This window comes from Aquarana catesbeiana, linkage group LG12 (genome assembly GCF_042186555.1).
Source record: "Aquarana catesbeiana isolate 2022-GZ linkage group LG12, ASM4218655v1, whole genome shotgun sequence".
Classification (NCBI taxonomy): domain Eukaryota; kingdom Metazoa; phylum Chordata; class Amphibia; order Anura; family Ranidae; genus Aquarana; species Aquarana catesbeiana.
The window spans coordinates 82,383,638-82,409,558 of record NC_133335.1 but is presented as its reverse complement, the minus strand read 5'-3'; the positions used below and the strand labels follow the sequence as shown (position 1 = coordinate 82,409,558).

Sequence of the window (25,921 nt, the reverse complement as noted above, 5' to 3'; positions counted from 1 at the left end):
CACCCCCCCTGAAAAGAGAAAGTGGCAGTAGGAGGAGTACCCTAGAGGAGGCTGCTATAGCATTCTTTTGGAGGGCTACAGAGGTCCTGGGAGCACCCCACACCATGGAGGAGAACATTGCTGCCTTCATAGCCTATAAAATGCAGAGGATGGAGGAGGGCCAAAAAGTCTTGTGTGAGGCCCTCATATCGGAGGCTCTGGAGAAAGGTATGAGGGGCCAAATTACACCTCACACACATCTTGGGGATGGTCCTCCTCCTCCTCCTGCAGGTCCTCCTCCTCCTCCTCCCTCTCCTCCAGGTCCTCCCAGTCCTCCTCCATGTCCCCCCAGTCCTCCTCCAGGTCCTACTCCTCCTCCTGCCACATCTCCAACTGCACAGCCACAGCCCGGAAGGAAGCGTGGAAGGAAGACCAGACAGTGATTGCCCTGGGTCCAGTCTGGTCGGCCAAAAAATGCAGCCTCTTGTGGTACCACAGCCTGGGGACACAGATGTCATCTGCTGCTATCCGGATCTCTGCGAATTCTGGACCAGACTGGCCTCCCTTACATATGGACTCCTCAGGCCACCAATTTTGATGTTGAAGAATTGATGTCTGCCGTGGGGGTCCCAGGCTTCGCTAATTTCTCCTGTTGATCCAGTGTTGCCTTCCTCTTTGTTTGGTTCTGATCCCTTAATAAAGGATTTTTGTTTTGAATTATACTCTCCTATGTGTTTTACTTCAAAAAGGACAGTTGGTTTGTGAGGATTCAGGTACATTTCAAATATACAATGTGAAATGAACAAGGGACACCAACACCAAACAATCTCCTTGAGATTAAATAATAAAAGATATCAATGGTGTTGGGGTAACTTGACACACAAAACACACACAAAAATATTCGGGAGTAAAAATAAAAATAACATTGAACAAAGATCAGCCTTGGCAAAAATCCAAACATTAAAGAAAAAAAAAGGCTGAAAATCCAAAAAATAAAAAATAAAAAAAATATAAAACTGTCAGATGTGACAACTAATAACAATATATTCATGGAATCCCACTAAAAAAACACAAATAAAAGTTTGTGAGAAGTGTGTGTGAATATGAGCAGCAAAACGACTTAATTCTTGTCACATTATAAAGAAGAAGAGAGTGTGCTGTATTAAACCATTTTGAACATTGCAGCGTGACGAAAGTGCTGTATCCATTGCGAACGCTAAGTTTACCAGAACGAGCTGTCCCGTGTCGGAATTTCTTCTGAGCATGCGTGGCACTTTGTGCGTCGGAACAGGCCACAAACGGTCGGAATTGACGCGATCGGATTTTGTTGTCGGAAAATTTTATCTCCTGCTCTCCAACTTTGTGTGTCGGAAAATCTGATGGAAAATGTCCGATGGCGCCCACACACGGTCGGAATTTCCGACAACACGCTCCGATCGGACATTGTCCATCGGAAAATCCGACCGTGTGTACGGGGCATAACAGTGCAAGCGCAGTCCGTGCCTGATGTCTCACCGCTTCCTGGTGTCTCCTCACCAATGGAATGGCTCTGGAGGTGAGGTATTTTAATTGATGCACTAGAGCACTTTATTTTAGGTGATGCGGTTTACAGAGAGTGACATCACAGTATAGTGATTACATTTTTGCTAATTGAATCATGTGTTGCAATTAATGCACTGTAGCACCTTATTTTAGTTTATGGAATCAAGGTAATAAGCGCTGTATATTTAGGTATATTGAGAAACTGACACAGGTGGCAAAAATAGGCCTTGAAAAAGTATTCATACCACTTGAAATTATATTCAATCACAAATATACATAAACCAGAAAGGAGACGCGCTTCTTGACCATTATAACAGCGCAAGAAAACTGCCTTGAAAAAGTATTCATACCCCTTGAAATTTTCCTCATTTTGTCATGTTACAACCAAAAAATGTGAATCTATTTTATTGGGATTTTATGTGATTAGACCAACACAAAGTGCCCCATAAATGTGAAGTGGAAGGAAAATGATAAATGGTTTTCAAAACTTTTTACAAATATCTGAAAAGTGTGGCGTCCATTTGTATTCAGCCCCCTTTACTCTGATACCCCTAACTAAAATCTAGTGGAACCAATTGCCTTCAGAAGTCATCTGATTAGTAAATAGAGTCCACCTGTGTGTAGTTTTATCTCAGTATAAATACAGCTGTTCTGTGAAGCCCTCAGAGGTTTGTTAGAGAACCTTAGTGAACAAACAGCATCATGAGGGCCAAGGAACACACAAGACAGGTCAGGGATAAAGTTGTGGTGAAGTTTAAAGCAGGGTTAGGTTATAAAAAAATATCTCAAGCTTTCTCATGGAGCACTGTTCAATCCATCATCCGAAAATGGAAAGAGTATATCACAACTGCAAACCTACCAAGACATGGCCGTCCACCTAAACTGACAGGCCGGGCAAGGAGAGCAATAATCAGAGAAGCAGCCAAGAGGCCCATGGTAACTCTGGAGGAGCTTCAGAGATCCACAGCTCAGGTGGGAGAATCTGTCCACAGGACAACTATTAGTCGTGCACTTCACAAATCTGGCCTTTATGGAAGAGTGACAAGAAGAAAGCCATTGTTGAAAGAAAGCCATATAAAGTCCCATTTGCAGTTTGTGAGAAGCCATGTGGTGGACACAGCAAACATGTGGGAGAAGGTGCTCTGGTCTGATAAGACCAAAATTGAACTTTTTGGCCTAAAAGTAAAATGCTATGTGTGGCAGAAAACTAACACTACACATCACCCTGAACACACCATCCCCACCATAAAACATGGTGGTGGCAGCATCATGTTGTGGGAATGCTTTTCTTCAGCAGGGACAGGGAAGCTGGTCAGAGTTGATGGGAAGATGTATGGAGCCGAATACAGGGCAATCTTAGAAGAAAACCTGTTATAGACTGGGGGGGGGGGGTCACCTTCCAGCAGGAAAACGACCCTAAACATGCAGCCAGAGCTACAATGGAATGGTTTAGATCAAAGTATATTCATGTGTTAGAATGGCCCAGTCAAGGTCCAGACCTAAATTCAATTGAGAATCTGAGGCAAGACTTGAAAATTGCTGTTCACAGACGCTCTCCATCCAATCTGACAGAGCTTAAGCAATTTTGCAAAGAAAATGGGCAAAAATGTTACTCTCTAGATAAAATATTTACAGCTGTAATTGCAGTGAAAGGTGGTTCTACAAAGTATTGACTCAGGGGGGCTGAATACAAATGCACCCCACACTTTTCACATATTTATTTGTAAAACATTTTGAAAACCATTTATTATTTTCCTTCCACTTCACAATTATGTGCCACTTTGTGTTGGTCTATCGCATAAAATCCCAATACAATACATTTACGTTTTTGGTTATTACATGACAAAATGTGGAAAATTTCAAGGGGTGTGAATACTTTTTCAAGGCAGTTTTCCTGCGCCATTATAATGGACAAGAAGCGTGTCTCCATTCTGGTTTATGTATATTTGTGATTGAATATAAACATCCAGTTTAACCTGCTCTCAGTTCTAGTTTATACAATAAACCTTTCTCAATTTCTCCAGTGATTTACTTAAATATAACATTTATAGTCAGGGTGGCCAGAGTAAAAGTTATTTATATCAGAATGAATTGGTTAGATGGTAATACTCATTGACTTTTTAAACCTGCAGCATGGAGCCTCCTCAGAGAAGTATGGTGCCGTAACAGTAAAGGCAAGCTACCGGCAATCGGAGCAAAAACTACGAGTAGAGATTCTAAATGCAGTGAACCTAATTCCTCTGGATTCAGATGGTAAGAGAATGTTTATTTGGGGGTAGATTACTTATCAAAGGGTTACTTTAGATGTCTATTCAACTCTTGATACCATTTCTAATGCCGCGTACACACGAGCGGACTTTCTATCCTACTTGGTCCGGCACACTTTCCGACGGACTTTGTCCGCCAGGTGCGCCGGACTTTAAAACGGACGGACTTGCCCACACACGCCGGGACTTTCCGGCGGGCTAAGTCCGCCCGTCTTTCCGACGGACTTTCGCCGGAGTTCCGGCGGACTTTCAGAATGAACGGACTTGCCCACACACGGACAAGTCCGTTCATTTTGAACGTGACTCAGGTGCGACGGGACTAGAAAAGGATGTCAATCTTGCCGCTTTTATCGGCGAGATTGACACCTTACTAGCCCCGTCGCGGGGCATACCAGGCCCTTAGGTCTGGTATGGATTATAAAGGGGAACCCCGCTACGCCGAAAAAACGGCGTGGGGTCCCCCTAAAATCCATACCAGACCCCGATCCGAGCACGCAGCCTGGCCGGTCAGGAAAGGGGGTGGGGACGAGCGAGCGCCCCCCCCCCCTCCTGAACCGTACCAGGCCGCATGCCCTCAACATGGGGGTGGGTGCTTTGGGGGAGGGGGGCGCCCTGCGCCCCCCCCCCCCCCCAAAGCACCTTGTCCCCATGTTGATGAGGACAAGGGCCTCTTCCCGACAACCCTGGCCGTTGGTTGTCGGGGTCTGCGGGCGGGGGCTTATCGGAATCTGGGAGCCCCCTTTAATAAGGGGGCCCCCAGATCCCGGCCCCCCACCCTATGTAAATGAGTATGGGGTACATGGTACCCCTACCCATTTACCTAGGAAAAAAGTGTAAGTAATAAAACACACTACACAGGTTTTTAAAATATTTTATTAAACAGCTCCGGGGGGGGGATCTTCCTCCGGCTTCGGGGGTCTTCTTCCGGCTTCGGGGGTCCCTCCGCTTCATCTTCTCCCGGCGTCCGGTTGGTTCTTCTCCGCTCTCTTCTCCCGGTGTTCCTGTTCTTCGGCCGGCTCCTCTGCTGTCTTCAAGTAGCTCTCTTGCCAGCAGAGGTCTGGGCTTCTGGGCTTCTGGGCTTCTGGGCTTCTCTTCCCCAGATGTTGACACGACGCTCTCTCCTGCTGGACTGCTCTCCGAGGGCTGCGTTGTGACTTATATAGGTGGAGACCCCGCCCCCTTTTGATGTCACAGTCCCTGGGCATGCTGGGACTGTGACGTTTTAGGGGGCGTGGTCACTGGGTGATGTTGACCACGCCCCCTAAAACGTCACAGTCCCAGCATGCCCAGGGACTGTGACATCAAAAGGGGGCGGGGTCTCCGCCTATATAAGTCACAACGCAGCCCTCGGAGAGCAGTCCAGCCGGAGAGAGCGTCGTGTCAACATCTGGAGAAGAGAAGAGAAGAAGCCCAGAAGCCCAGAAGTCCGGACCTCTGCTGGCAAGAGAGCTACCTGAAGACAGCAGAGGAGCCGGCCGAAGAACTGGAACACCGGGAGAAGAACCAACCGGACGCCGGGAGAAGATGAAGCGGAGGGACCCCCGAAGCCGGAAGAAGACCCCCGAAGCCGGAGGAAGATCCCCCCCCCGGAGCTGTTTAATAAAATATTTTAAAAACCTGTGTAGTGTGTTTTATTACTTACACTTTTTTCCTAGGTAAATGGGTAGGGGTACCATGTACCCCATACTCATTTACATAGGGTGGGGGGCCGGGATCTGGGGGCCCCCTTATTAAAGGGGGCTCCCAGATTCCGATAAGCCCCCGCCCGCAGACCCCGACAACCAACGGCCAGGGTTGTCGGGAAGAGGCCCTTGTCCTCATCAACATGGGGACAAGGTGCTTTGGGGGGGGGGGGCGCAGGGCGCCCCCCTCCCCCAAAGCACCCACCCCCATGTTGAGGGCATGCGGCCTGGTACGGTTCAGGAGGGGGGGGGGCGCTCGCTCGTCCCCACCCCCTTTCCTGACCGGCCAGGCTGCGTGCTCGGATCGGGGTCTGGTATGGATTTTAGGGGGGACCCCACGCCGTTTTTTTCGGCGTAGGGGCTTCCCTTTATAATCCATACCAGACCTAAGGGCCTGGTATGCCCCGCGCTCGCCGCAATAGGAAAATGTGTTTTTCCTATTGCAGCGAGCGTGAGATGCAATACTCTGCCCTCGTGTTGTATCTGGTCCGTCGGACCAGCCTACACACGAGCGGGCTTTCCGTCGGACCAGCACACACACGAGCGGACTTTCCGCCCGAAACTGAGTCCGGCGGAAAGATTTAGAACTTTCTTCAAATCTAGGTCCGGCGGGCTTTTGGGAAAAAGTCCGCCGGAAAAGTCCGCCGGTGCCTACACACGGGCGGATTGTCCGGCACACTCTGGTCCGCCGGACCAAGTATGCCGGAAAGTCCGACCGTGTGTACGCGGCATAAGTGGTAAAGAAACATGATTTAGAAGTGATTTGATAGCCTTTATAAGTAAAATGTGACTGGACATTTGCAGATCTCGAATCAAGCTTCTAGAATCTGGTTTTAAGGTTTTCTACAATAGTTATTAAGCAATTACATTTTAGTGGGCCTATAATTGCGGCCTATTACCTACTAAAAAAAAATATATATATATATTTGTATGAATTATTCTTTTAAGCAACTATCTCTCTATCATTCAAATAAATACATTATTTATTTACATCTTGAAAACTTGATCAAGCCCAAAATATACTGGTCATCATTTAAGGGCCATCATTTGAATCATCATTTTAAGGCATATTATGTATAATTGCAACAAAACTGTTGTGTTATATAATGTCAAAGCAGTATTAAACCATGTAAAAATTGAATACAATGCAGTTTATCAATCATTATATGTGGTGGCTGCATTCGTTTTCTTTTATAGGCTTTTATAGGCTTTTTTCCTTCTAGGATAAAGGTTTTACACAAAAGCTGATCATTGTAGGCACCCCTGCCAGTGTTAAATGGTTTATCTCAACCTTCTAACTGCTTGAATTACCAGACTTAGCCTTGGTTCACATTGATGCAATTTTGCATGCAATTTGACATGGCAGACGCCCGCCGGACCCGAAAAATAGAAAAAAATAAAAAACGTTTCGCCTTCTGGAAGACCTTCTGCCGTTTGCCCGCTCTGCGCTTTGGCAGTTCTTATATAGGCAAGGGGCGGGGCCACCGGGTGATGTAACCGGTTGACCCCACCCCTTGTCTATATAAGAACTGTCAAAGAGCAGGCGGCGGGAGGCCTCCCAGGAGGCAGAGTTTTTTAAATGTTTCTAATTTTTCTACTTTTCCAGTCCGGTGGGCGTCATTTACATCAAGGGACACTGTTTCCTGTGGTTCTTACTTTTTTACACTTTTCTGGTGAATGGGTAGGGGTACCCATTCACATGGGGGGGGGGTGAAGAAATTTTGATTTTTTTTTTTTTTTATTGGATGTTGTATAGCAGAAAATAAAAAATATATTATTTTTCTTCAAAATTGGCAGTTTTCTTTTGTTTATAGCGCAAAAAATAAAAAAACACAGAGGTGATCAAATACCACTAAAGGAAAGCTCTATATTGGTGGGGGAAAGGACATAAATCTTATCTGGGTACAGTGTTGCATGACCGCACAATTGTCAGTTAAAGTAACGCAGTGCCGTATCGCAAAAAATGGCCTGTTTATGAAGGGGGTAAATGTTTTGGAGGTCAAGCGGTTTTTGTAAAGATTTTATATAAATCATAATGAATGGTAAACATTTGTTTAGAAAAAACATAAAATAAATTGATGCAAATCTATTATAGTTTTCCATTAAATCTCATTGCTCCTTTTGCCCATTTAAAGCTGTTCTTTCTTTAACCACTTCAGCCCTGGAAGAATTTACCCCCTTCCTGACCAGAGCACTTTTTGCAATTCGGCACTGCGTCGCTTTAACTGACAATTGCGCGGTCGTGCGACATGGCTCCCAAACAAAATTGACGTCCTTTTTTTCCCCACAAATAGAGCTTTCTTTTGGTGGTATTTGATCAACTCTGTGTTTTTTTTTTTTTTTTTGCGCTATAAAAAAAATAGCGACAATTTTGGAAAAAACGCATTATTTTTTACTTTTTGCAATAATAAATATCCCCCAAAAATAATTAAAAAAACATTGGCAGTGAAGGGGTTAACCACTAGGGGGCGGGAAGGGGTTAAGTCAATACTAGGGAGTGTTTTCTAACTGTAGGGGGGATGGGCTAGCTGTGACACGTCACTGATCTCTGCTCCCGATGACAGGGAGCAGAGATCAGTAAAACTGTCACTAGACAGAACGGGGAGATGCTTGTTTACATCAGCATCTCCCCGTTCTTCCTCTCTGTGAGATGATCGCGGGTATACCCGCGGCGATCGAGTCCGCAGGACCTGCGACCCGACTCACAGAGCTCCCGGCCGGCGGCGCGCACGCAATGGCACGGCAGGGAATTCAATGGGACTTACAGGTACACCCATTTGCCCAGCCGTGCCATTCTGCTGATGTACATCGGCATGACTATATACGTCCTAAGTTTGAACGGGGATATCGTTGTTATGGCAGCAGCTAGCTGCCATAACCCCGGTATCCCCGTTTTCGTGCGGCGGCCGGCTTTCAGATAAAAATGGTCCCTGCGGCGGATTCGCCGCGAGATCACTTTTATCGGTGGCGGGAGAGGGGCCCCCCCTCCCGCCGCGATCCGGTGCCCTCCGCCGCTTACCGGAGCCGTCGGTAGCGGCGGAGGCGATCGCGTCCTCTTCCGTTGTGTGTCAGGAGACAAGTGAGGCCAAGATGGCGCTCACTCGTCTCCAAGATACTGCTGGGCGGAAGCGACGTCAAAACATCACTTCCGTCCACGCCTCTTAAAGGCATATTTTTTCAAATGTCATTTTTCTAAATGACTTTTTTTTTTTTTTATTGCATTTTAGTGTAAATATGAGATCTGAGGTCTTTTTGACTCCAGATCTCATATTTAAGAGGTCCTGCCATGCTTTTTTCTATTACAAGGGATGTTTACATTCCTTGTAATAGGAATAAAAGTGAAACAATTTTTTTTTTTTTTTTAAACAGTGTAAAAATAAATAAAATATTTTAAAATAAATAATAAAAATAAAAAAAAATTTTTTTAAAACCCCCCTGTCCCGACGAGCTCGCGCGCAGAAGCGAACGCATACGCGAGTAGCGCCCGCATATGAAAACGGTGGTCAAACCACACATGTGAGGCATCACAGCGACCGGTAGAGCGAGAGCAATAAATCTAGCCCTAGACCTCCTCTGTAGCGCAAAATATGCAACCTGTAGAATTTTTTAAACGTCGCCTATGGAGATTTTTGAGGGTAAAAGTTTGACGCCATTCCACGAGCGGGCGCAATTTTCAAGCATGACATGTTGGGTATCAATTTACTTGGCGTAACATTATATTTCACAATATTAAAAAAAATTGGGCTAACTTTACTGTTGTTTTATTTTTTTATTCAAAAAAGTGAATTTTTTCCAAAAAAAGTGCGCTTATAAGACCGCTGCGCAAATACGGTGCAAAAAAAAGTATTGCAATGACCGCCATTGTATTCACTAGGGTGTTAGAAGAAAAACCATATATAATGTTTGGGGGTTCTAAGTAATTTTCTAGCAGAAAAACCTGTTTTAAACATGTAAACACCTAAAATCCAAAACGAGGCTGGTCCTTAAGTGGTTAAGGACCACCCACAGCCTTTTGCCCACAGCCTTTTCACTGGGGCCAGGGGGCCCTGCTGCGCTGGATCACATACTGTACATGCACATGATCCAGCATTACCGGGTAGAGGGCCCCCTGCCCAATCTGTGCTGTCATTTGGTACAGTACAAGTTGGTCAGCAGGTCCTGATCAATAATTTATGATGGGACCAGCTGATCGGCTTAGAAAATCACAGTACAGAGCCCTGTGTTTACTAACAACACAGGGCTCTGTACAGAGAGCAGCAATGTGGCTGTGTTTTCCCCCTGCAAAGCATTGTTAGGCACACAGTTAACCTTTTGATTGCCCCTAGATGTTAACCCCCTTCCCAGCCAGTGTCATTAGTACAGTGACAGTCCATCCATTAAGGGCGCATGGGAGGGGGCTGTTTTTTGAAGCACCTGATTAGAGCCAGAGGCTCTAATAAGCTTCGAAATATGGTGGGCTCAGGATGCAGAGCACTGCAAACCGAGCCCACCCAGGTGTGTTACAATCAGTGTTACAATAGGGAATGAATATGCCCTACTGTAACACTGATCCTCCTCCCAGCCAATCAGGAAGCGGGTCTTGAGACCCGTCACCCGATTGGCTGGCTGAAAGGACAGGCGATCCTAGGAGGAGGGAAGGAGACGCACGGCAGAAGGAAGTAGAGGACACAGGAGCCACTGCCCGCTGCTTGATAACCACCACCTAGATGGGGTAAGTCTTGGACTGATCGGCAGACAGTAAGTGGGCAGAAGGTTGTTAGCTGCCCCCCCCCAAAAAAAAAAACAGCCACCACTGGTGACAGTGTACAGTATTAGCACTGATCACTGTATTTGTGCCACTATTGATGTCAGTTAGTGTCCCTCCCAGCCAGCATCAGTTAGTGTCAGATTTTCCATCACACTCTCACACTGATCACCGCCATTACTAGTATAGTATCATAGCTGCGTAAATTCCAGTATATATACCATAGTTTGTAGACGCTATGACTTTCGCACAAACCAATTAATGTACACTTATTTGGATTTTTTTTACCAAAGAAATGTAGCAGAATACACTTTGGCCTAAATTTATGAAGAAATTTTATTTTTTCATTTTTTTATTGGCTATGTTTTAAAACAGAAAGTAGAAAATACAGTTTTTTTTTTTCCCCAAAATTTTCGGTCTCTTTTCATTTATATAAAAAAAAACACAGTGGTGATCAAATATCACTAAAAAATTCTATTTGTGTGAAAACATTATATCAATTTTGTTTGTGTACAGTGTTGCATGACCGCACAATTGCCAGTTAAAGTAGTGCAGTGTCGAATAGCAAAAATGCCCTGGTCATGAAGAGGCTAAAATCTTCCGGAGCTTAAGTGGATAAAGAGTTTGTTTGGGCCAAGCTGTTTACTACACTAACAGGTGCATTTGCTGGGCTATGTACAGTATACAGAACTATATACAGAGCTGTGGCGGGCAGTGTAATGGGGACTTCCTGTTCCACTCCTTTAACAAAATAGAGGGTTAGAGGAGTTGGGCTTAGTGCTGCTCAGCCATTCACGGTGTCACAGTCCAGTAGCTATAGCAATGGAAAGGTTCACACAGGAACCAGCAGGATAAATGCACAAGCAGATCCCCCTGGTGTGTGACGTGGGCTCACCCGAGGTGTGGGGTCTAAGCTCTAACCAGTATTCACCAGAGCTCCTGATGATGGTGATGGGTTTTGCAGTGTGCTAGCGCCAGATTGCAGTCCTCAGGATTGCCCCACCAGGAGGTGATCAAGTGGGGCTTTTGTAACAGGTGTAGCAGGTAAGGATCAAGCAGAAGCATATTCAGTAAACAAGCCAAAGGTCAGTAACAAGTGGTAGTCAGGTTGGGACCAAGCAGAACCATAGTTGAGGAACAAGCCAAAGGTCTGTAACAAAGGGTAGTGAAGATACGGACAGTAGAAGGAGCAAGATATTGGCTGGAAAGAGTACAATAATCTGGCAAACAGGAGGTGCAAAGACATAGCTTAACTAGGAAGTTCATGGGAGGAGCAAGGAGTTAAAGGTTCACTAGAAACAAGATAGAAAGTAAGGCAGGCCATACATTAATCATTTTTCTTTTTCGTTCAACCAATAATAGTCATAGTAGGTGAGGTTGAAAAAAGACACAGGTCCATCAAGTCCAACCTATGTGTGTGATTATATGTCAGTATTACATTGTATATCCCTGTATGTTGCGGTTGTTCAGGTGCTTATGTAATAGTTTCTAGAAACTATCAATGCCCCCCACTGAGACCACCGCCTGTGGAAGGGAATTCCATATCCTTGCCGCTCTTACAGTAGAGAACCCTCTCCAATGGGTTGAATGAATAAAAATGACCCAATTACCCCATCCACACACTTGATTTGGATGGGGGAATCCCTTCTGCTGAGTTGTATTCTGACAACAGGATGACTCCCCCGCCATCAGAATACACTGATCAGTGTTGCCGGCTATAGCCATTAATATGCCATTAGTGTTGTAGTGATCTGTTTACTGGTTACAGCAGGTGTGAAAGAAGACTGTATTCCAAGAAACTAAATTGGTGTAATAAAGTTTATGCTATCACATGTTTAGCTCTTTATAATGAAAAAAGGACATGCAGATATGACAGTGCAACTGTGCTGTACCAAAGTAAATGTTAATGGTTTTGGGTCACTTTTAGGTCTCTTTTAGGTTTATATGTTTTTATATCTGTTTTATTCACTATCTACTGTATTTGCTGTCATATACTTTCTTTATTTTACAAATAAACATTTAATACATGAAAAGCTTCTTAGAGCACTATCAGTTATATTAAAAATTAACTTCTTTCAGCAAAGCTAAAAGCATTTTGGCTAATGATAATAAAAGACGACCAAAGCTCCATCTATTGTCTGGACAGAGGACTATTTGTTGTTGTTGTTCAGTCGTTTAGTCGTGTCCGACTCTTCGTGACCTCATGGACCATAGCGCGCCAGGCTTTTCTACAGGGCCGATCCTAGGGTCACCGGCGCCTGGGTGCAGAAATATTTCTGGCGCCCCCACATGGGCGTGGTCATCTTACCAACTCCTCCCCTTTACAAACGTTTCTATGGCAACGACTCAAACACAGAGATGCTCCCCTAAGAAGTCTTTGTTACCCTGGGATCCTCCTGTGATCTTTTAATAAAGAAAATACAGGAAGAGGGTACACTAATGAGACCTGGAGGGGAGTCTCTCTGATGCACACAGAGAGGGCTTCTGTTAGAGAGTCTGTTAGAAAGAGCCCCCAGACATAGTACAGGAGATGGTCAGAGACTGCAGACATAATACAGAAGATGGTCAGAGACTGCAGACATAATACAGGAGATGATCAGAGACTGCAGACATAATACAGAAGATGGTCAGAGACTGCAGACATAGTACAGGAGATGATCGGAGACTGCAGACATAATACAGGAGATGATCAGAGACTGCAGACATAGTACAGGAGATGATCAGAGACTGCAGACATAATACAGGAGATGGTCAGAGACTGCAGACATAGTACAGGAGATGGTCAGAGACTGCAGACATAATACAGGAGATGATCAGAGACTGCAGACATAATACAGGAGATGATCAGAGACTGCAGACATAATACAGGAGATGATCAGAGACTGCAGACATAATACAGGAGATGATCAGAGATTGCAGACATAGTACAGGAGATGATCAGAGACTGCAGACATAATACAGGAGATGATCAGAGACTGCAGACATAGTACAGGAGATGATCAGAGACTGCAGACATAATACAGGAGATGGTCAGAGACTGCAGACATAGTACAGGAGATGATCAGGGACTGCAGACATAATACAGGAGATGGTCAGAGACTGCAGACATAGTACAGGAGATGGTCAGAGACTGCAGACATAATACAGGAGATGGTCAGAGACTGCAGACATAATACAGGAGATGATCAGAGACTGCAGACATAATACAGGAGATGATCAGAGACTGCAGACATAATACAGGAGATGATCAGAGATTGCAGACATAATACAGGAGATGATCAGAGACTGCAGACATAATACAGGAGATGGTCAGAGACTGCAGACATAATACAGGAGATGATCAGAGACTGCAGACATAATACAGGAGATGATCAGAGACTGCAGACATAATACAGGAGATGATCAGAGACTGCAGACATAGTACAGGAGATGGTCAGAGACTGCAGACATAATACAGGAGATGATCAGAGACTGCAGACATAATACAGGAGATGATCAGAGACTGCAGACATAATACAGGAGATGATCAGAGACTGCAGACATAATACAGGAGATGGTCAGAGACTGCAGACATAATACAGAAGATGGTCAGAGACTGCAGACATAATACAGGAGATGATCAGAGAATGCAGACATAGTACAGGAGATGATCAGAGACTGCAGACATAATACAGGAGATGATCAGAGACTGCAGACATAATACAGGAGATGATCAGAGACTGCAGACATAGTACAGGAGATGATCAGAGACTGCAGACATAATACAGGAGATGATCAGAGACTGCAGACATAGTACAGGAGATGATCAGGGACTGCAGACATAATACAGGAGATGGTCAGAGACTGCAGACATAGTACAGGAGATGGTCAGAGACTGCAGACATAATACAGGAGATGATCAGAGACTGCAGACATAATACAGGAGATGATCAGAGACTGCAGACATAATACAGGAGATGATCAGAGACTGCAGACATAATACAGGAGATGATCAGAGACTGCAGACATAATACAGGAGATGATCAGAGACTGCAGACATAATACAGGAGATGATCAGAGACTGTAGACATAATACAGGAGATGATCAGAGACTGCAGACATAGTACAGGAGATGATCAGAGACTGCAGACATACTACAGGAGATGACCAGAGACTGCAGACATACTACAGGAGATGACCAGAGACTGCAGACATACTACAGGAGATGATCAGAGACTGCAGACATAATACAGGAGATGGTCAGAGACTGCAGACATAGTACAGGAGATGATCAGGGACTGCAGACATAATACAGGAGATGGTCAGAGACTGCAGACATAGTACAGGAGATGGTCAGAGACTGCAGACATAATACAGGAGATGGTCAGAGACTGCAGACATAATACAGGAGATGATCAGAGACTGCAGACATAATACAGGAGATGATCAGAGACTGCAGACATAATACAGGAGATGATCAGAGACTGCAGACATAATACAGGAGATGATCAGAGACTGCAGACATAGTACAGGAGATGATCAGAGACTGCAGACATAATACAGGAGATGATCAGAGACTGCAGACATACTACAGGAGATGACCAGAGACTGCAGACATAATACAGGAGATGATCAGAGACTGCAGACATAATACAGGAGATGATCAGAGACTGCAGACATACTACAGGAGATGACCAAAGACTGCAGACATAATACAGGAGATGATCAGAGACTGCAGACATAGTACAGGAGATGATCAGAGACTGCAGACATAGTACAGGAGATGGTCAGAGACTGCAGACATGACACAGGAGATGGTCAGAGACTGCAGACATAGTACAGGAGATGATCAGAGACTGCAGACATACTACAGGAGATGACCAGAGACTGCAGACATACTACAGGAGATGATCAGAGACTGCAGACATAATACAGGAGATGATCAGAGACTGCAGACATAATACAGAAGATGATCAGAGACTGCAGACATAGTACAGGAGATGATCAGAGACTGCAGACATAGTACAGGAGATGATCAGAGACTGCAGACATAGTACAGGAGATGATCAGAGACTGCAGACATACTACAGGAGATGATCAGAGACTGCAGACTTAGTACAGGAGATGATCAGAGACTGCAGACATAGTACAGGAGATGATCAGAGACTGCAGACATAGTACAGGAGATGATCAGAGACTGCAGACATAGTACAGGAGATGATCAGAGACTGCAGACATAATACAGGAGATGGTCAGAGACTGCAGACATAGTACAAGAGATGATCAGAGACTGCAGACATAGTACAGGAGATGATCAGAGACTGCAGACATAGTACAGGAGATGATCAGAGACTGCAGACATAGTACAGTAGATGATCAGAGAGACTGCATTTCCTATGAACGTTAGTAGATAATGGCCGATCGGCCCTCTCACCTGACCCAGCGATACAGCGATGGTTCCTCTGATCAGGAGTCAGCTCACTCTGAATTGCCAGTGGCGACTCCGCTGGGTAGAGCCCAGATCTATATTCCAGCAATGACTCCATTCCTTTCTCTGCCAGGGATGGAGCTAGGCTGTGTGGCTTTCCCTCTGGTGGTGCAGGTCAGCAGGGTTCTCTCTCTGATGGTGTTCCCTCAGCACTGTCCTCTCCCTCTGGAGTCCTGGGTGTACTTCCCTGAAAGCTTTCCCAGGCTCCTGTATCTCTCTCTCTCCCATTTAGCTGAGCATACTGTGTGAGCTGCAGTTTCCGTGTTACAGTGGGGCTTCCAGTCCTCGGGACTACATGTCCCACAATCCTCTTCTCTGCTCCTTTTTCTATTCTGTTTCTTCCCTGGGTATATGAAGGTGGGGCAAGATACATAATGGGCAGCTGTGCTGGCAAGCGCTGCTCACTAGTACAGCAGCGTTTGCAAGAGGGAGAGGGAGGGGGGAGAGGGAGGGGGGAAAGAAGAGCCCGCAGCTGCATTGGCATCACTAGGGTTGGGGTCACCCCCCCTTCCACCAACTATAGTCGCCCCTCAGTACAGACCCCCCTCCACTAAGTATAGACCCCCTCCATCAGTGCAGAATCCGCACTAAGTATAAACCCCTCCCTCAGTACAGACCTTACTCAGTGCAGACCCCCCCAGGAAAACCCCCCTCCATTAGTACAGACCCCCCCAGGACAGACCCCACCCTCCATTAGTACAGTCCCCCCCAGGACAGACCCCCCCTCCATTAGTAATGACCCCCAGGACAGACCCCCTCCATTAATACGGACCCCCCAGGACAGACCCCCCCTCCATTAGTATAGACCCCCCCAAGACAGACCCCCCTCCAATAGTACAGACCCCCCCAGGACAGACCACCCTCCATTAGTACAGACCCCCCAGGACAGACCCCCCTCCATTAGTACAGACCCCCCAGGACAGAGCCCCCCTCCATTACTACAGACCCCCCAGGACAGAGCCCCCTCCAATAGTACAGACGCCCCCAGAACAGAGCCCCCCTCCATAAGTACAGACCCCCCTCCATTAGTACAGACCCCCCAGGACAGACCCCCCTCCATTAGTACAGACCCCCCAGGACAGACCCCCCTCCAATAGTACAGACGCCCCCAGGACAGACCCCCCTCCATTAGTACAGACCCCCCAGGACAGAGCCCCCCTCCATTACTACAGACCCCCCAGGACAGAGCCCCCCTCCATTACTACAGACCCCCCAGGACAGACCCCATCCAATAGTACAGACCCCCCCCAGGACAGAGCCCCCCCTCCATTACTACAGACCCCCCAGGACAGAGCCCCCTCCATTACTACAGACCCCCCCAGGACAGACCCCCCTCCATTACTACAGACCCCCCAGGACAGACCCCCTCCATTACTACAGACCCCCCAGGACAGACCCCCCTCCAATAGTACAGACCCCCCAGGACAGAGCCCCCCTCCATTACTACAGACCCCCCAGGACAGAGCCCCCTCCATTACTACAGACCCCCCAGGACAGAGCCCCCCTCCATTACTACAGACCCCCCAGGACAGAGCCCCCCTCCATTACTACAGACCCCCCAGGACAGAACCCCCCTCCATTACTACAGACCCCCCAGGATAGAGCCCCCCTCCATTACTACAGACCCCCAGGACAGAGCACCCCTCCATTACTACAGACCCCCCAGGACAGACCCCCCTCCATTACTACAGACCCCCCAGGACAGACCCCCCTCCATTACTACAGACCCCCCAGGACAGAGCCCCCCTCCATTACTACAGACCCCGCAGGGCAAGACCCCCCTCCATTAGTACAGACTCCCCCAGGACAGAGCCCCCCTCCATTACTACAGACCCCCCAGGACAGAGCCCCCCACCATTACTACAGACCCCCCAGGACAGAGCCCCCCTCCATTACTACAGACCTCCCAGGACAGACCCCCCTCCATTACTACAGACCCCCCAGGACAGAGCCCCCCTCCATTACTACAGACCCCCCAGGACAGACCCCCCTCCATTACTACAGACCCCCCAGGACAGACCCCCCTCCATTACTACAGACCCCCAGGACAAACCTCCCTCCATTACTACAGACCCCCCAGGACAGAGCCCCCCTCCATTACTACAGACCCCCCAGGACAGAGCCCCCCTCCATTACTACAGACCCCCAGGACAGAGCCCCCCTCCATTACTACAGACCCCCCAGGACAGAGCCTCCCTCCATTACTACAGACCACCCAGGACAGACCCCCCTCCATTACTACAGACCCCCCAGGACAGAGCCCCCCTCCATTACTACAGACCCCCCCAGGACAGACTCCCCTCCATTACTACAGACCCCCCGGGCAGGACCCCCCCTCCATTAGTACAGACCCCCCCAGGACAGAGCCCCCCTCCATTACTACAGACCCCCCAGGACAGACCCCCCTCCATTACTACAGACCCCCCTCCATTACTACAGACCCCCCAGGACAGAGCCCCCTCCATTACTACAGACCCCCCAGGACAGGACCCCCCTCCATTACTACAGACCCCCCAGGACAGAGCCCCCTCTATTACTACAGACCCCCCAGGACAGAGCCCCCCTCCATTACTACAGACCCCCCAGGGCAGGACCCCCCTCCATTACTACAGACCCCCCTCCATTACTACAGACCCCCCAGGACAGAGCCCCCCTCCATTACTACAGACCCCCCAGGGCAGGACCCCCCTCCATTAGTACAGACCCCCCCAGGGCAGAGCCCCCCTCCATTAGTACAGACCCCCCAGGGCAGAGCCCCCCCCTCCATTACTACAGACCCCCCAGGACAGAGCCCCCCACCATTACTACAGACCCCCCAGGACAGACCTCCCTCCATTACTACAGACCCCCCAGGACAGACCTCCCTCCATTACTACAGACCCCCCAGGACAGAGCCCCCCTCCATTACTACAGACCCCCCAGAACAGACCTCCCTCCATTACTACAGACCCCCCAGGACAGAGCCCCCCTCCATTACTACAGACCCCCCAGGACAGACCTCCCTCCATTACTACAGACCCCCCAGGACAGAGCCCCCCTCCATTACTACAGACCCCCCAGAACAGACCTCCCTCCATTACTACAGACCCCCCAGGACAGAGCCCCCTCCATTACTACAGACCCCCCCAGGACAGAGCCCCCCTCCATTACTACAGACCCCCCAGGACAGAGCCCCCCTCCATTACTACAGACCCCCCAGGACAGAGCCCCCCTCCATTACTACAGACCCCCCAGGACAGAGCCCCCCTCCATTACTACAGACCCCCCAGGACAGACCCCCCTCCAATACTACAGACCCCCCCAGGACAGAGCCCCCCTCCATTACTACAGACCCCGCAGGGCAGGACCCCCTCCATTAGTACAGACCCCCCCAGGACAGAGCCCCCCTCCATTACTACAGACCCCCCCGGACAGAGCCCCCCACCATTACTACAGACCCCCCAGGACAGAGCCCCCCTCCATTACTACAGACCTCCCAAGACAGACCCCCCTCCATTACTACAGACCCCCCAGGACAGAGCCCCCCTCCATTACTACAGACCCCCCAGGACAGACCCCCCTCCATTACGACAGACCCCCCAGGACAGACCCCCCTCCATTACTACAGACCCCCCAGGACAGACCTCCCTCCATTACTACAGACCCCCCAGGACAGAGCCCCCCTCCATTACTACAGACCCCCCAGGACAGAGCCCCCCTCCATTACTACAGACCCCCCAGGACAGAGCCCCCCTCCATTACTACAGACCCCCCAGGACAGAGCCCCCCTCCATTACTACAGACCACCCAGGACAGACCCCCCTCCATTACTACAGACCCCCCAGGACAGAGCCCCCCTCCATTACTACAGACCCCCCCAGGACAGACTCCCCTCCATTACTACAGACCCCCCAGGGCAGGACCCCCCCTCCATTAGTACAGACCCCCCCAGGACAGAGCCCCCCTCCATTACTACAGACCCCCCTCCATTACTGCAGACCCCCCTCCATTACTACAGACCCCCCAGGACAGAGCCCCCTCCATTACTACAGACCCCCCAGGACAGGACCCCCCTCCATTACTACAGACCCCCCAGGACAGAGCCCCCTCTATTACTACAGACCCCCCAGGACAGAGCCCCCCTCCATTACCACAGACCCCCCCAGGGCAGGACCCCCCTCCATTACTACAGACCACCCTCCATTACTACAGACCCCCCAGGACAGAGCCCCCCTCCATTACTACAGACCCCCCAGGGCAGGACCCCCCTCCATTAGTACAGACCCCCCCAGGGCAGAGCCCCCCTCCATTAGTACAGACCCCCCAGGGCAGAGCCCCCCCTCCATTACTACAGACCCCCCAGGACAGAGCCCCCCACCATTACTACAGACCCCCCAGGACAGACCTCCCTCCATTACTACAGACCCCCCAGGACAGACCTCCCTCCATTACTACAGACTCCCCAGGACAGAGCCCCCCTCCATTACTACAGACCCCCCAGAACAGACCTCCCTCCATTACTACAGACCCCCCAGGACAGAGCCCCCCTCCATTACTACAGACCCCCCCAGGACAGAGCCCCCTCCATTACTACAGACCCCCCAGGACAGAGCCCCCCTCCATTACTACAGACCCCCCAGGACAGAGCCCCCCTCTATTAGTAATGACCCCCCAGGGCAGGACCCCCCTCCATTACTACAGACCCCCCCAGGACAGAGCCCCCCTCCATTACTACAGACCCCGCAGGGCAGGACCCCCTCCATTAGTACAGACCCCCCCAGGACAGAGCCCCCCTCCATTACTACAGACCCCCCCGGACAGAGCCCCCCACCATTACTACAGACCCCCCAGGACAGAGCCCCCCTCCATTACTACAGACCTCCCAAGACAGACCCCCCTCCATTACTACAGACCCCCCAGGACAGAGCCCCCCTCCATTACTACAGACCCCCCAGGACAGACCCCCCTCCATTACGACAGACCCCCCAGGACAGACCCCCCTCCATTACTACAGACCCCCCAGGACAGACCTCCCTCCATTACTACAGACCCCCCAGGACAGAGCCCCCCTCCATTACTACAGACCCCCCAGGACAGAGCCCCCCTCCATTACTACAGACCCCCCAGGACAGAGCCCCCCTCCATTACTACAGACCCCCCAGGACAGAGCCCCCCTCCATTACTACAGACCACCCAGGACAGACCCCCCTCCATTACTACAGACCCCCCAGGACAGAGCCCCCCTCCATTACTACAGACCCCCCCAGGACAGACTCCCCTCCATTACTACAGACCCCCCAGGGCAGGACCCCCCCTCCATTAGTACAGACCCCCCCAGGACAGAGCCCCCCTCCATTACTACAGACCCCCCTCCATTACTGCAGACCCCCCTCCATTACTACAGACCCCCCAGGACAGAGCCCCCTCCATTACTACAGACCCCCCAGGACAGGACCCCCCTCCATTACTACAGACCCCCCAGGACAGAGCCCCCTCTATTACTACAGACCCCCCAGGACAGAGCCCCCCTCCATTACCACAGACCCCCCCAGGGCAGGACCCCCCTCCATTACTACAGACCACCCTCCATTACTACAGACCCCCCAGGACAGAGCCCCCCTCCATTACTACAGACCCCCCAGGGCAGGACCCCCCTCCATTAGTACAGACCCCCCCAGGGCAGAGCCCCCCTCCATTAGTACAGACCCCCCAGGGCAGAGCCCCCCCTCCATTACTACAGACCCCCCAGGACAGAGCCCCCCACCATTACTACAGACCCCCCAGGACAGACCTCCCTCCATTACTACAGACCCCCCAGGACAGACCTCCCTCCATTACTACAGACTCCCCAGGACAGAGCCCCCCTCCATTACTACAGACCCCCCAGAACAGACCTCCCTCCATTACTACAGACCCCCCAGGACAGAGCCCCCCTCCATTACTACAGACCCCCCCAGGACAGAGCCCCCTCCATTACTACAGACCCCCCAGGACAGAGCCCCCCTCCATTACTACAGACCCCCCAGGACAGAGCCCCCCTCTATTAGTAATGACCCCCCAGGGCAGGACCCCCCTCCATTACTACAGACCCCCCCTCCATTAGGGTACAGTACATAAAAACACCCGGGCGGCAGCTGGAGAGGAGAGTGTGCAGCCGCGCCGCCCGGGTGGAGAACAGAGGAGTACACAGCAGGAGTGAGAGACACAGAGAGGAGAATGTGTCAGCACGGACAGCTCCGCTCCCCCTCCCTCCCCTCCCCCCCGCGCGCGACATCACTCACTGCACGGCTGGTCTCTCTCCACACAGAGACCAGCCGCTCTGCCTCCCTTCTCATCTTCGGCTGGCTGAAGGAGGGAGGGGCTTGAGCACTGAATACAGCGGCGCCTTTCTTCTTAGAACACCAGCGGAGAGGCGCCGCAGGACACAAACAAGAGGAGGAGGAGGAGGAGGAGGGAAGGGAGCACTCTGGCGCTACAGCGCCCCCACCTCTCTGGCGCTGGGGTGCACTGCACCCCGTGCACCCCGTCTGGGATCGGCCCTGCTTTTCTATCCTCCACTGCCTCACAGAGCTTGCTTAACTTCATGTTCATTGTTTCCCAGCATCAGGGTCTTTTCCAATGAGTCCTCACTTCGCATTAGGTAGCCAAAGTATTTGAGTTTCAGCTTCAAGATCTGTCCTTCCAGTGAATATTCAGGGTCAATTTCCTTCAAGATTGACTGGTTTAAGAAAAGCCTGGCGCGCTATGGTCCATGAGGTCACGAAGAGTCGGACACGACTAAACGACTGAACAACAACAACAAATAGTCCTCTGTCCAGACAATAGATGGAGCTTTGGTCGTCTTTTATTATCATTAGCCAAAATGCTTTTAGCTTTGCTGAAAGAAGTTAATTTTTAATATAACTAATAGTGCTCTAAGAAGCTTTTCATGTATTAAATGTTTATTTGTAAAATAAAGAAAGTATATGACAGCAAATACAGTAGATAGTGAATAAAACAGATATAAAAACATATAAACCTAAAAGAGACCTAAAAGTGACCCAAAACCATTAACATTTACTTTGGTACAGCACAGTTGCACTGTCATATCTGCATGTCCTTTTTTCATTATAAAGAGCTAAACATGTGATAGCATAAACTTTATTACACCAATTTAGTTTCTTGGAATACAGTCTTCTTTCACACCTGCTGTAACCAGTAAACAGATCACTACAACACTAATGGCATATTAATGGCTATAGCCGGCAACACTGATCAGTGTATTCTGATGGCGGGGGAGTCATCCTGTTGTCAGAATACAACTCAGCAGAAGGGATTCCCCCATCCAAATCAAGTGTGTGGATGGGGTAATTGGGTCATTTTTATTCATTCAACCCATTGGAGAGGGTTCTCTACTGTAAGAGCGGCAAGGATATGGAATTCCCTTCCACAGGCGGTGGTCTCAGTGGGGGGCATTGATAGTTTCTAGAAACTATTACATAAGCACCTGAACAACCGCAACATACAGGGATATACAATGTAATACTGACATATAATCACACACATAGGTTGGACTTGATGGACCTGTGTCTTTTTTCAACCTCACCTACTATGACTATTATTGGTTGAACGAAAAAGAAAAATGATTAATGTATGGCCTGCCTTACTTTCTATCTTGTTTCTAGTGAACCTTTAACTCCTTGCTCCTCCCATGAACTTCCTAGTTAAGCTATGTCTTTGCACCTCCTGTTTGCCAGATTATTGTGCTCTTTCCAGCCAATATCTTGCTCCTTCTACTGTCCGTATCTTCACTACCCTTTGTTACAGACCTTTGGCTTGTTCCTCAACTATGGTTCTGCTTGGTCCCAACCTGACTACCACTTGTTACTGACCTTTGGCTTGTTTACTGAATATGCTTCTGCTTGATCCTTACCTGCTACACCTGTTACAAAAGCCCCACTTGATCACCTCCTGGTGGGGCAATCCTGAGGACTGCAATCTGGCGCTAGCACACTGCAAAACCCATCACCATCATCAGGAGCTCTGGTGAATACTGGTTAGAGCTTAGACCCCACACCTCGGGTGAGCCCACGTCACACACCAGGGGGATCTTGCCATCCAAGGGACTTTCAAGAGTCCCTTGGACGGCACTCCAACACCATAGTTCAAAAGCATCAATTCTCCGGCATTCAGCCTTCCTTATGGTCTAAATTTCACAACCATAGGTTACTACTGGGAATACCACAGCTTTGACTATACAGCACTTTGTAGGGTGATGTCTCTGCTTTTTATAAAGGTTGTCTAGGTTTGCCATTGCTTTACTCTCCTTCTGTTTGCCAAGGAGATGATGGGACCGGTTGCCATGATCTTAGTTTTCTTAATGTTCAATTTCAGGCCAGCTTTTGCGATCTCCTCTTACACCTTCATTAGGAGACTCTTTAGTTCTTCTTCACTTTCTGCCATTAGTGTGGTATTGTCTGCATATCCCAGTTTGTTGATATTTCTCCCAGCGATCTTAGTTCTGGCTTGTTATTCGTCGATCCTGGCATTTCGCATGATGTACATCCTTTCCGCAATTGAAAGCTTTACTGTAGTCACTAAAGCAGAAGTTGACATTCTTCTGGAACTCCCTTGCTTTCTCCATGATCCAGCGAATGTTGGCAATTTGATCTCTAGTTCCTCTGCCTCTTTGAAATCCAGCTTGTACTTGTGGTAGTTCTCGGTTCACATGCTGCTGAAGCCTAGCTGTGTCAGGGCTGGGCTCAGCCCTTCCTTCTCTGAGCTGGCCGCTCAGCTATCGGCTAATTGCCAGGTCCTATCTCTCCATAGTGACTCACCTGTTGATGATATCCTGCTCGTCAGTCCTGCCTACTTAAGCCATCCAGCCCAGATGATCTCTGCTTTCGCCTTGGTCACATCTCTAGAGATGCTCTCTGGTGTTCCTGTTAAAGACTTGCTTGGCTGACATTCCTTCTGGCTCCAGATCCTGCTGGCTCTTCTACTACGCTCATCTCTGGCTCACTGACGTTTTGGCTTGTCTGACTATCTGTTCCGGTTCTTGAACTCTGGCTATGTTTTGACTACATTTACTCTGTTTACCTTTTATTTATTATTATTAAACTTAAGTTAGATTTAACTGTACTTCTGTCTCAGTCTGATTCATGGTTTCTGACAAGCTAGTAGAATTTTCAGCATAACCTTGCTAGCGTGTGAGATGAGTGCAATCGTACGATAGTTTGAACATTCTTTGGTGCTGCCCTTCTTTGGTATCATAATGTAAACTGACATCCTCGAGTCCAATTGTTGAGTTTTCCAAATTTGTTGGCATATTGAGTGCAGCACTTTAACAGCATTATCTTTTAAGATTTTAAATAACTCAGCTGGGATACCATAACTTCCGCTAGCTTTGTTATTAGCAATGCTTTCTAAGGCCCACTTGACTTCACTCTCTAGGATATCTGGTTCAAGATCAGCATTGCATCATCATGGTTATATGGGTCATTCAGATCATTCTTGTATAGTTCTTCTGTGTATTCTTGTCATCTTGCTTCTTTCAGGTTCTTGCCATTCTTGTCTATTACCATGCGTACGTTTGCACAAAACTTTCCCTTGATATCTCCAATTTTCTTGAAAAGCTCTCAAGTCTTTCCCATTCTGTATTTACCTAACTAGAAAAAAAAATGTTTTAACGTTTTTTTATCATGACGATTATAAACTTAGAAAGAAATAATGTAGAAAACCATAATACATTACCTATAACTAGCAATATTTGAAAATAAATTGCACTCATCTCATTGGTCACCTTTGTGTTTGCGCAGGGAGCAGTGACCCCTTTGTACAGCTGACGCTGGAGCCTAAGCACATTTTTCCTGCGGTGGAGCCACGCTGCACACAGGTTATGAAGAATGAGCTGAACCCTCTTTATGATGAGACATTTGACTTGTGAGTGATTCTAACATATTAAACAAACATAAGGAACCCTGAAAAATAAATATCAATGTGGTTATTTATGTATGAACATTAGATATAGACAATACAGTGGTCATGTATATGAACAGACATCTTTTCTTTTTTTCAGCCTGGTGACCCCAGAGCAATGTGAGGTTTCTGGAGCCTGTGTCCTACTTACGGTGTTTGACCATGACACCCTTCTTTCTAATGAACTGGAGGGTGAAGCTTTTCTAGATCTTGCAGATGTGCCAGGATTAAAAGATGACACGGTGACCAACATTCCACAGAAGCGGCTGGCCCTCAGTCATCCAAAACACAATGGTTTGTACTC

The 25,921-nt window shown here is 48.6% G+C and overlaps 1 protein-coding gene across 3 annotated transcripts in view; it reads left to right on the top strand.

The window, feature by feature from the left end:
* Nucleotides 1-25,921, top strand: part of UNC13D (unc-13 homolog D) — a 235,702-nt gene that overhangs the window by 205,410 nt on the left and 4,371 nt on the right. For all 3 annotated transcript variants that reach the window (XM_073608142.1, XM_073608143.1, XM_073608140.1), the window contains 3 exons: nucleotides 3,654-3,774; nucleotides 25,458-25,581; nucleotides 25,718-25,911. In XM_073608142.1, coding sequence (XP_073464243.1) covers nucleotides 3,654-3,774; nucleotides 25,458-25,581; nucleotides 25,718-25,911 — 439 coding nt within the window. The remainder of the gene's footprint in view (nucleotides 1-3,653; nucleotides 3,775-25,457; nucleotides 25,582-25,717; nucleotides 25,912-25,921) is intronic.